The following is a 12381-nucleotide window of genomic DNA, read 5'->3' on the forward strand; positions in this document are numbered from 1 at the left end:
CTGTTCTTTGTTTCTTGGGGCATCCAGACCAACCAGTCCCCTTTGTAGATGAGAAACTGAGGGCTGGGGAAAGATCCAGCTGCCCTCCCCTGCCCTCCCTTAGTATGGGGACGGCTTTGACTTTAGAGGTGGGTGCTGCCACCTGCTGGAAGGCATTGCACAGGCACTCTCCCACAGTCACCTGCTAGGGAGAATGATGGACGGCAGGAGAGGGCTGGGCAGAAGCCCAGGACCCCAGTTTATGACAAGTCCAGCCGCCGTCCAGGATGAAGTGGGAGCCCAGAGGGTGGGCAGTGGACAGGGGTGGTTCAGGGAAGGCTTCCTGGGGAGGGGCCTTTGGTAAAGTGCTAGGAGGAGTGGCATTATCACCTACCCAGGAGATGGCACTGTTGGACCACAGGAGCTTGGTGGGGTGTCCTGTGGGACCAGCTTTGGGAGAAAGCGCAGAGGGAGGCCTGCTCTTGGGTTGTGCACTGGTTGTTTTGGCCTTGTAGTGCACGTGAGGACTCTGTCGCCAGGTTGGTTTTGGGGTCTGCAGCTTCTGCCTTATGGGTGCAGCTTGAGGGCCAGCCTGACCTCAAGCTCCCCATGTGGCCAGTTCAGTCACTTCTTCTCCTAGGCTCTGCCTCACTGTCCCTGAATGGGCACCAGGGGCACATCTTCCTCTCAGGGCATGAGGGCCAGTCAGGAGCATGGCTTTCATCCAGGCCCCATTGGTCCTCCTCTGTGCTTTCTTTGTTTCTGGGTCAGCTTTGCCAAGTTCAGTAGAGGGCTGGGGGCCCTTGACCTTGCATGCCCAGCTGCCCCTGAGAGAGGAGGGGAGATGGCACATCTTCTTCTGGGCTCTGGGCTAAGTTCCTGTGCTCACTTGCTCCCCACTCTGCCTGTGTCTCCACCCTCTTCCAGGTCACCTGAGGTCTGGGGCCCTGGACCCCCCAGTTACATCAGAGAGGGGTCCAGTCCCCTGTGGTGCTCAGGGCTCTCAGGACAGGAACCCCGGGCATCTCCCCAGTCCTCCCTTGACCTTACACAACCAGCAGGCACCCTGTACTGCCACCTCAGCCTCTGCCTGGAGCACCCTTCCTCCATTCCAAGTTGGCCCCATCCTTCAAGGTCAGGGGCCACAAATACCAGGAGCTCTTCCCAGATTCCCTGGGAGGGATCGCATCCCCCTTTGAGGGTCCACAGCTCAGTTCCTCCTTGCGTTAGTGCTCTCATGAATGTGCACACATCATGAATATGATGTGCATACATCACGTGAGCAGAGGGACTCAAAGAACAAACTCAATCACTGTGCTCCCAGAGGCTCAGGCTGATATTGCTGTGCCCGCCAAGGCCCATCAGCTGCCCCATAGGAGCCATTTTCCTCAGAATTTATGTCTAGGGTAGACTCACCTCCTGGGAGCATCTGGCTCATTTCATCCCTTCCAGTAGCAAGCCGTTGGTGATGCTCCCTTTTCCTCAGCCACCAGGAAGCTCATGATCAAATGTTACATATGATCAGAGTCTTTTTTTTAGTCTTGTGGGTAGCACATTCCCCTACTTATTTGTGCTATTTTCCTTATTTTCTCAAGAAACTTCTTGGGTCACTTTGGTCAGCAACCAAGAGGCCTGGGTTCATGTCCCATTCAGCTTCTTCCTTGGGGATCTTAGGCAAGGCCCAATCATTTTCCTTCCTGCAGGTGAGATTAAACACTTCTCCTAATCACAGTTGAAACTGAGATGTTAAAATGGCAGAGTCAGAATCTCTTCTATTCAAATAGCCCTGCTGCTCATCTCTGGGAAAGACGCAAGATGGCTGCTAACCCATAAGCAGGGTTAATGGCGGCTCAGTGGAACGTCAAGCAGCAATGAGAGTCTGATATTTGCTGAGGGCTGGCTCTGCACTGAGCCTCAGCACCCAGGGACTGTCCTCACACAGATGCGTGTCATGTGGCTATTTGTGACGCGCCATGCCCACCCACCATGTGCTGAAACACTCTCCCATATTGTCTCCTTGTGGCCACACAGACATCGACGAGTGCTCCTTCGAGCGGACCTGCGACCACATCTGCATCAACTCCCCGGGCAGCTTCCAGTGCCTGTGCCACCACGGCTACACACTCTATGGGACGACCCACTGTGGAGGTCTGCAGCCCACCTGCCAGGGCCACCTGCCCTTTGAGGCATGCACCTGACTGCACAGCTACCTGCACTGTACCCCACACCGTGACCTTGACACTGCTGGGAAAGCGCTTAACCACGGGCAGATCAGGGGAAGCCAGAGGAACAGAGAGGCAGGAAGGCCAGTGGGTATCTGCTGGGTGCCACACTGGTGCCAGCTTAAAGGCAAAAGCCTAGAAACTGCACCTACTGGAGAACCCCAGTCCAGCAGGGGGTGGACCACACAGAAACTCCCACAGTGTGTTCTAGTGGGAGAGAGGCAATGACAGAGAAGAGCAGTGTCAAGACCATGGGGACCCCAAAGGAGAAATGTGTGGGCTGAGAAGAGGTGTCACTGATCCCCAGAGGGATCAGTGTTTTCTGAAGACCCAAGGCTGAGGGGCAGAGGCAGCAATGCGGCTGGAGCCCTGGGGCTGAGGGTGCGAGGTGGGGAGCAGGCAGGGAGGTGCTGGCCTGGACAGCATAGGGCTCTGTGAGCCCAGAGGGGACTTGAGGTCGTGTTCCCCCTGTGATGAGACACCTTCAGAGGGCTTACGCAGGGCAATAACAGGACCAGGTTACGTAACCAGACGCTCTGGCTACCATGTGGAAAGGAGCGTGGACTCCAGAGTGCCTTGGGGAGAGGCCCCAGGCTGGGAGCTTGAGGAGTAAGGCAGGGCACAGGACTGCAGAGAAGGTTCTAGATATATTTAGGGGCCAGAGGTGAACCGAGGGCTTCCTGGGGCTTCCGCTCGCTGGTGTGCAGATAGGCTGAGTGTAACAGAGCAGGTCTACCCCTGCTGCCCAGCACCAGTGGGAGATTTGGTCAGAGGAGGAAGGGCCTTGGCAGTGCTACTTTTGCCCTGGTGCCTACTGTGCAAGTGGGAAACTGAGGCCGGGAAGGGGCTTGTACAGTCCCCTGGTGGGATCAGGCCTCATAATCACTGGGCCAGTGCTGGCTCCCGGCCCCACCAGGCTGGATTGAACCTTTAATTGTGTGCCACCTCCTCAGCCAGGTCCCTGGAGAAGGGGTGCATTTGGATGTCCAGGAGGGATCCATATGTGTGTGTGTGTGTGTGTGTGTGTGTGTGTGAGTGTGATGTTCAGCTACGCGTCTGTGTCAAAAGATGGTGTCAGGCAGGGGTGTGGTCAGTAGCTTCTTAGCCCTCTTGCCCTGACTCCTTGACCCACTTGACCCCCCAGCCCCAAGGATGTGGCCTGAGCTGGCTGATCCAGGCTCCCCTCCTGCCCTTACTCCCATCTGTTCTTCCAGATGTGGACGAGTGCAGCATGAACAACGGCAGCTGTGACCAGGGCTGTGTCAACACCAAGGGCAGCTATGAGTGTGTCTGCCCCCCTGGGAGTCGGCTCCACTGGAACAGGAAGGACTGTGTGGGTGAGTGGTGGCAGGGCTGGGGGAGGGTGGGGAGGGGTCGGGAGGAAGGGAGAGGGCTCTTCCTTTGGGCCCTGGGTTAGGCAGTGGTCCTGTGCCAGGTCAGCGTGGCTGATGGGAGTGAGGCTTACCAAGAGGTGAGAGCCAGGTACAGGGGAAGGGCCAAGCAAGAGATCAGCGACAGCCAGGGGCCGGGGGGTGCCTAGGTGCTGGAAACTTGGGCACAGGGAGTGTTGGCCTACCATCCTGCTGGGAAGCTGAGGGCGCAGGCATGGGTCACACAAGTGCGGCAGCATTGGAGCCTGGACCAGGGAGAGGGCGCCTGCCTGTTTGCCAGCCTCCTCCTGCCCCGCTCCCAGCTCCACTGCAGCTCCTGTGTTCCGCATGGCTGCCCCGGCGCCAGGGTGCCTCTAGGCTGAGCTCTAGATGACCCCAACTAATTTGTTCCACAAATACCTTCTCACTGCCTGCCAGCCAGGGCCTGTATGCACTGTGGCCTGCCCCCCTGGGCTTTGCTCTCTGCCCCTCTGCCCCGCCACACTCTGATGTCCCCAGACAGAGCAAGCCTCATGACTCCAAAGCAGGAGGTCCCTCTATGTTCAGATGCCTCCAGCAACCCCTTCTTCCCTTCACTCAAAACCACAGTTTGTCAAGTCACCTCCCGCTCATTTGCTCCATGCCAGCCTCACCCAGTGGCAGCCAACCCCCATGCTGCTCTCACCCCACCTTGGAAGGAAACCTGTGCTGGTCTCCTGTTGGCCTGGAGGGCTCCCCCAGCCCCTCACTGGCCCTTGCTGTGGTATCTGCTCAGCAGGGCAACCTAACCACCCTCCACAGCAAACAGCCCAGCCGCCTCTGACCCACTCTGGTCCCCTGGCCTTCTGCTCTCCTGTTGTCCCATTACTCTTGGAACCACCAGCCAATGATTATATTGTATAGGCTAGTGTGGGCTTGTGTCCGCCTGTCTGTCCTCACTAGAGCAGAAGTTCTGCACAGTTGAATGGGTTTTTTTCTCTTGTGCTAGTCACTGCTGTATCCCAGGAGCTGGAACAGAGCCTGGCATCCTCAGACACCAAGCAAACATTTGTTGAATGAGTGAATGAGCAAATTAAAGACTAGAGACCATCACTAGATATCAGAAATCAAAAGGCTGGATTTATCACTTACCCTGTTCAGACAGTATCTCACTGAGTTGAGCAAACTGCTGGTTTTGTGTAGAGTTTGGGGAAAGAACTGTTTGGTGGGGGCAGGGAACATTGGCTGCAGGGCAGGGAGAGGTGATGTCAGTCTGAGGAGCATGGTTTGTGCTGTTACAAAGGGAAGAGGGGGTCGACAGCCGCCTTGGCAGCTGCTGACTAGTTTGAGTCTTCCCAGGTGACTGACTGCAAAGCCAAGACTGTCATAGATTGATTGGCCTCAGAGGCTTGTCCTGCCACTCAGTCACAGACCTGCTGGGGCCTCGCGAGTCTTAGTATTTACGAGGAGTCATTGACGCATTGGAGTTGTGCTAGTTCTAGGATTTACTTGTCCTCATCGCTGTAGACTGACCATCTCCCCCCGAGGCTGTGAGGAGGTGTTCTCTGGTCTTATTTCTCTCCATCCCCCTTTTTGTCTTTTTGTCCTCCCTCCCCCAGTCAGAGCACTAGGAGGGACCACCAGGGTGTGTCCAGGTCTCCATGAAGTGTCCCATAGAAGTCTCTTTTTTTTTTAAGAGAGAGTGAGTAAGAGAGAGAGAGAGAGAGAGAGAGAGAGAGAGAGAGAGAGAGAGAGAGAATTTTTTTAATATTTATTTTTTAGTTCTCGGCAGACACAACATCTTTGTTTGTATGTGGTGTTGAGGATCGAACCCGGGCCGCACGCATGCCAGGCGAGCGCGCTACCGCTTGAGCCACATCCCCAGCCCCTATAGAAGTCTCTTTGTCAGGTTATGTCAGTCAGCATGACTTTATTCCACTGTTGTCCCATGTTGCATTAATGTCCTGGAGAGTCAGCACCAGGTGACAAGACAAACTAGTGTAAATGAAGGCATTAGGTGGAAGATACCAGAAGGCTTTCGAGAACCAGGATCTCAGGTTTCCCAGGCCTCACCAAGAAACAAGTGCCACAATGCCCTGAGCCTGCCTTGGGTGTTCAGGTGGCCGTCACTTTGGCCTCTGTGGGGATTGTCCTGCCTCATGCTGCTGCAAGTCTAGGTTCAAAAGGAAGTAGATGCTAGCCATAAGGCGGACGGCCCCCAGTCGGCCACAGGAAATCCAGGGCTGTGCTGCTCTCCACGACTGCCTGGCTGGATTATTTACTATGTCAAAGGGAGGGTCATTTTTTTTCTTTTTTCAGTGATGGGATGGAACCCAGGGCTTCACACGTGCTGGGCAAGTGCTCTACCACTGAGCCACATCCCAGTCTCCATCAAGTTTGTGATAACCACTTTGGGTTGTCCAATATCTTCAGTAGTTCGTTTCTCTCATAGTTTTTTTTTTAATATTTATTTTTTAGTTTTCAGCAGACACAACATCTTTGTCTGTATGTGGTGCTGAGGATCGAACCCGGGCTGCACGCATGCCAGGCGAGCGCTCTACCGCTTGAGCCACATCCCCAGCCCTCTCTCATAGTTCTTCACAGCACTAGGAAAGAGTTTATACCTTCAGATTTCTTGTTAAAAAAGCATAGTTTATACAGGGTATCAGAGTAAAGGGGTCAGACATTGGAATAGTCTTATGGCCCCAAAAGACAGACAGCCTTGGTTCTGGGGTGGCATCAGTGTGCCAAAGTACCCTATAAGAGATGTGACTGAGCTGAGGGTGGTGCTGTGATAAACCCTCAGATGCTGGTCAGGGATTGCTGAATTCACCTCCCCCAGTCTAAGGGCTTTTCCTTCTTTTTAAGTATTGTCTACAGAGAGTTTTGTTTTAGTGAGCTTTTGCATTGCTGTGACCAAAAAACCCAACAATAACAACCTAGAGGAGGAAAGGTTTATTTGGGATTGACAATCTCAGAGGTCTTAGGTCTTAGCCAGCCTGGGCCAAGGTAAGGCAGCACATCTTGGGGGAAGGGCCCACAGAAGAAAGCTGCTTGCCTTGTGGTAGGGTCAGGAAGGAATGGGGGAGGGGCTGAAGTGCAGATGCACCCTTTCAGGGCACTCCCCCAGTGACTCACCTTCTCCAGCCTTGTCCCACCTGCATATAGTTACCACCCAGGCCATTCAAACTAGGACTGACTGATTAGGTTACGGCTCTCACAATCCAATAATTTCACCTGTGAACATTCCTGCATTAACTGGAACTTTTGGGGGACAGTTCATATCCAAACCATATCATTTTCAGAGTCCTCATTTTCCTCTGAAACTTCATGCTCACTGTCTGCATTCCTAAGGCCAATCCTGTTAACTGAGCTCCCATCAGAATCACCCATTAAGCTCCACTTACAACATTCTAAGGCTTTTCAACTTGCATCTCTAACCTTTTCAAAATTCCCCCTGCCAACCAGTCCAAAGTCTTCAAAAATCATGTGTCAGGTTAGTCACAACAATGGCCCCATTTCCAGTATTAATTTCTGTTGTCGTCAATTTTTGTGTTCCTGTGACCAAAATACCCAACAAGTACAACTTGGAGGAGGAAAAGTTTACTTGGGGTTCATGTTTTCAGAGGTCTCAGTCCATAATCAGCTGACTCCTTTGCTTTGGACCCAAGGTGAGGCAGCACATCATAGGGGAAGGGTAGGGCAGAGAAAAGGGGCTCAGCTCGTAGTAGTGTCAGGAAGCAGGAGAGACAGGGTAGGGGCCACAGGTCAGATGCATACTTCCAGGGCACCCCCACACACACCCTTCCTCCTCGAGCCACACCCCACCCGCCTACAGCTACCATGCAGTCATTCCATTCACCTTGGGATGGACTGATTAGGTTACAGCTCTCACAATCCAATCATTTCACCTCTGAACATTTCTGAATGAACAGGAGCTTTTGGGGAACATGTCATATCCAAACCATGACAAATATTATTAACAGGCTTATGGAACATACTTTATATCAGTTTTCAAATTGGCTACACTACAATAGCTTGGGAAGGCTGATTGACAGGATGAGTAGTGATCCCAGTAAAGGCTAGATCTAGGTAGGCTGTTGTCTGTAAGGCCAACAGGCCTTCTTACTTTGAGGTTGAAGCTCTTTTCACTTCCCTCTTGCTTTTCAGCCAACTCCAAACCGTCCTGGAGGGGCTCAGTGCTCTGCAGCACTGCCAAGCGTGGTTGTGGGCGGTGGACTCAGGCCTGGGACCTTGCTGGGTCAGCAGGCTGGCTTCTGTTTCGTGGGTGCCAGCACAGGTCACAGCCTCCTGGGGAAGGCACAAGGACCTCACTACCCACACACAGGAGTGGTGCTCGTTTGCTCCCCTGCCCCGAGTCCTGCAGGAACGACTGGGAGGGGTCCAGGAAAGTGGTGCCACGCGGGGATTTGCATCCCACGGGGGCCTGTGGTACCTCATCCTTCAAAGGCTGCAAACACCAGGCTAAGAAATGGCCCAGGGAAAGGGCATGGAATTTGCAGCCATTGTAAGCCCATCAGAGCATGCAGGATACTTGGGCAGCTTTGTGTGTGGACTGTGCAGCCTGACAGTGCCCACAAGCCAAGATTCCAGGACCCCGTGCTCACATCAGCCACAGGTGCTCTTATCCCCAGGCTCTGGACTCTTTAGGAACAGAGCATTTTGGAAACCAGATGTTTTCATTTGGAGGAACATGAGAGGTTTTGTTTGTTTGTTTCATTATTTACTTTCTCAGACTCCTTGAAAATATTCAGCCATGCCAGGCACAGTGGTGCATGCCTGTAATCACAGCGACTCAGGAGCCTAAGGCAGGAGGCTCAAAGTTCAAGGCCAGCCTCCAAAAGTTAGTGAGGCCCTTTGCAACTTAGCAAGACCCTGTCTGAAAATTTTAAAAATGACTGGAGGTGTGCCTCAGTGGTTAAGCACCTCTGGGTTCAATCCCTGGTACCCAAAAAAACAAAGCAAACAAACATAAAATGTTCAGTCACATGTTGGGGATTATTTAAATTGGCAATTTCCCTTTCCAACTTATTTCCCAACTCACCCCCTTATCTCAGGCACACCCATCTGCAAAAGAAAGGACAAAACTCCCTTTATTTTGCTTTTGAGTCTGCATTGGCAAGTGTAAAGTCTGCATTTCAAGTCACCAGTTGAGTCATATTTACTTTGTTTATAATTTTTTTCTTTATTCAACTTTTTCTTAAGGGAAAGCCTTCCAAAGCAGCCTTGTGTGCAGTAGTCCCTATTTTTCTGCTTCTCTTAAGGCTGTTTTTCTGATTATGCTCACCTAGGCTAGGTGTTTAAATCTTCCCCTTGTCTTTATTGTTTGCTGCTTTTCATCTTTTTTTCCAATCCAAGATACTAATAATTAAATGAATTATTAGTGTCATGGGCACAGATCTGATTACTTAGGCCAATAATTATCCAAAAAAAAAATCCTGCATTCTGAAGCAAACGCTTGCCCATCTCCTGCGGTTCAGAATTTAATTGACCCTCATAGCACTCGGCTCGTGGCCACGCTTGAACTTCAACGTGGTAACTCTGGTTTATGGGTAAACTGTTCTAGTGGAATTCTGTACAGTGTGGTTCTTCCTTTCCTGAGCTAAACCTTAGGGAAGAAGGGCTTGTTGAGAAAAGGTCAGGGTCCGGAGCAGAGGGAGGGAGGGCGGGTTAGCAGAAGTGGAGCTGGAAGAAGGGGGATTCAGAAGATGGGGAGGAAGCTGGGGCCGAGCTGACTATGGAAAGAGGGTGTTGCCTCCTGCCTTTCTGGAGCTTCTGCTACGCACATCAGCTTATCATTCTGAGGTGGCAGAAGCCGCCATCATGACCCGCGTTGCTCCCAGGTGGTGTGGAGGTAGTGCCTGGGTTTTGTGGCAGCCAGCAGAGGGCAGTTTTCCATTTACTGACCAAGCAGAGTTGGGGTTACAGTCTAAATTTGTAAGGATGCTGCTCTTATCAGGAAGGCCCACCTTGTCGACTTTGGTGAATATGCCTCTGACCGTTGGCCTTGGGGGCCACCTTGCACTGGGGTGGAAGAGAGCAGGGCCACGTCTCTGTCTCCTCCCCCAGGAGCACAGGACAGGTGGAATAAAGCAGGGGAACATGGGGCAGCCATGCACTTCAAACCAAAGAGATCTCTTTGAGGGCTGGGGCTGTAGCTCAGTGGGTATCCCCAGCAGTGCAAAAAAATAAATAAATAAACAGAGCTCTATGTGACAACATCAACAAGTGTGAGCACTTAAGGCACAGCAGGCCATCCCTGGTTGAGCTGCACTCCCCCAGAAGCCTCTCTGAAGGGTGGCATCTGCAGGCCCAAGGCTCCACAGGACCCCAGGGGACATCTGAGAGGAGCCTCCATAATTGCCAAAGCAGGAGATCACCATTGGTGCCTTCAACAGGCAGACAGAATTGGCTGCTTAAGCAAGCCAGGGCTGCATTTCCAGCAAGATGCTGAGTGTCCCGAGGGGAAAGCCAGATTTGGCAGTATCAGGATCAGGTCGGTGAGTCTTATGAGTATGGCCTGTGCCAGCTGCAGAGAGCATGTGGCTCCATCTGGTGACTGACTCACTGTGGGACGCTCTTATGATCTGGCTTTCAGGGCCACTTGTCACTCACCATGAGATGTCTGCCAGATCAGTTCTGATGTTGAGGGTGGCTTGGAACTACCAGTCTTTTCCTAGGAATCTGGGGACTTTTTCAAACAAACCCTCAGGAAGTTGTGAAGAGCTGCTGTGGACATCTTTAGAAACCCCAGGGGTGTGTTGGGCTGCCCCATCCTGTGCCTCCAGGCCAGGAAGCCCATGTTCATTTGCAGCTGCCCCTCTCCCCAGACAGGCGCTGTCCTGAGAGCCCATCCCTGTCCCCGGAAACTTCCTCTGGGAATGGGTGTGAGCCACCTCACAGACAGCTGCAACCAGTGTCTGATGCACTAGGTCAGCTCTCTGGGGCTGGCGTCCAACCTGGCCAAATGGAACTGGACACTGCCACCTCTGAGCTCCTTCCCACCAAGACAGTCTGGCCCTGTGAGGAAGGGCTTTGGGAGACCCCTGCTCGGGGCCCTGTCAGCCTTAGGAAGCCTCCACCCTGGCCTCTCAGGCCCTCTCTGTCTTCCTTCTCCTCAGAGACGGGCAGGTGCCTTTCCCGAGCCCAGGCCTCTGCCCAGGCCCATCTGTCCTGCAGCAAGGTGGGCAGTGTGGAGAGCTGCCTTCTTTCCTGCCCAGCCCACACCCTCTTTGTGCCAGGTAACCCAGGTGGTCCCAGGGAAGGGATGTACTGGTGGGGGGCTTCTTCCTTGGGTCGAGGTCCTGATCTCTGCAACTCTCTGGGAAAGAGCCCCACCAGGGATGAGGGGGCCCTGGTCGCAGTGCCCCTGGGCAACTGTTTGGGCCTCCCTAGGTCTAGGCTTCTTCCTGCCTGGCCACTTACCTGTGTGCATGTGGCAGAAATAGACTGACTTAGCGGTCAGTCCTGACCTTCTTGTTCAGCAACCTCTTGGAGGCCTCGAGAATCTGAGGCCCTGGAAGGGAGGTGCAGCCAGGCCCACCTCGCCCACTGGCCTCTCCACAGACTCAGAAAACAGCTACGTCCTGAGCTGTGGTGTTCCGGGTCTCCAGGGCAGGACACTACCGAAACGCAATGGCACCAGCTCTGGCACCGGACCTGGCTGCTCAGGTAGCCCCTGACTGTCCACACTTTGCACACCTAGGTGGCCCCTTGACTCTCTGGTATGTGGAGAGGGACATGGGGAGGGAGGGACACAGCCCCAGGGGAGAGTGTCACACTCTGGGTCCTTCCAGGCCTGGCTCAGGGTACTGGAGACAAGGCAGGCCTGGACCTAGATGCCAGCAGCCTGAAGGTCGAGTTCCAGCCCAGGGGCACTGGCTTTTTGGATCTGAGGTCATAGTAGCAGTAGCTGAGTGACTTCAAAGTGCTTCTGTGTGTACAGATCTCAGGCTCTGATTTCGGGGAGTGTGTGGCCTCTCCTGAATGACTCGGTGGGCAGCCCTGCCTCAAACGCTGCCTGAGGGGTGCCAGGCACAGCGTGCTCCCTCCCTTGGGACCAGCCCTGCCCAGCAGCCTCTGTTCAGCATGGGAGAGGGTCTCCCCAGCACTTTTTTGATCCCTGCTGTCAGAGTGGCAGGGGCGTACTCAGGTGTGCAGAGGGTGTAAAAGGCGTGATTCGGAGCCCGTTGGAGCGCAGGACTGGAGTCCAGAGAGCTGGGATCTGCTCTCTGAAGGACTCTGCAGTTATGGCCTCCATGGTATTTCCTTTTCTTGCTCCCCTCTTCCCTTCTGCCTGCTTTCTAAAATCTCCAGCCACAACTCGGGCCTTGGCCATGAGACAGGCGGAGGCTGAGACTCCTTCCCCTCTACAGAAGACTCTGGCCAGATGCCCCTGGGCTTGAGCTCGACCCACTGTCCCTGAGTTCACCTTTCGGGCCTTGCAGGGAGAGGAGGGAGTGGGGCAGGGGAGGTTCCCCTGCCCTGGGAGGGCCATGGGACAGAGTTGCCCACACCCAGCCCCATCCCAACCCCAGGTAGACTCATGCTGTGGCAGTCCCCGTCCCCACCACTTCCTTGCCATAGGAGAGGATCTTGGCTTTTTCCAGATGTCCCCAGTGCCCCCATCAAGCAGAAGGCCCACTTCAAGATCAGAGATGCCAAATGCCACCTCCGGCCCCGTAGCCGGGAGCGAGCAAAGGAGACCCCACGGCAACCACTACTGGGTAAGTAGGTGACCCAGGGGTGGTGGAGGAACCCCCAAGCCTGGGACTGGGGCCCAGAGTCCAGCAGGCTGAATTTCTAAGCAT

The 12381-nt window shown here is 53.9% G+C and overlaps 1 protein-coding gene across 1 annotated transcript in view; it reads left to right on the top strand.

The window, feature by feature from the left end:
- LOC308640375 (signal peptide, CUB and EGF-like domain-containing protein 1) overlaps window positions 1-12381 on the top strand; it is a gene marked incomplete at its 5' end in the record, with an annotated part of 80027 nt that overhangs the window by 53825 nt on the left and 13821 nt on the right. The window contains 5 exon segments of the mRNA XM_081312307.1: window positions 2011-2127; window positions 3416-3538; window positions 10693-10812; window positions 11138-11242; window positions 12181-12297. Of these exon segments, the coding sequence (XP_081168433.1) occupies window positions 2011-2127; window positions 3416-3538; window positions 10693-10812; window positions 11138-11242; window positions 12181-12297 (582 nt within the window).

Source organism: Spermophilus citellus (assembly GCF_964194105.1).
Source record: "Spermophilus citellus genome assembly, contig: SCAFFOLD_114, whole genome shotgun sequence".
Classification (NCBI taxonomy): domain Eukaryota; kingdom Metazoa; phylum Chordata; class Mammalia; order Rodentia; family Sciuridae; genus Spermophilus; species Spermophilus citellus.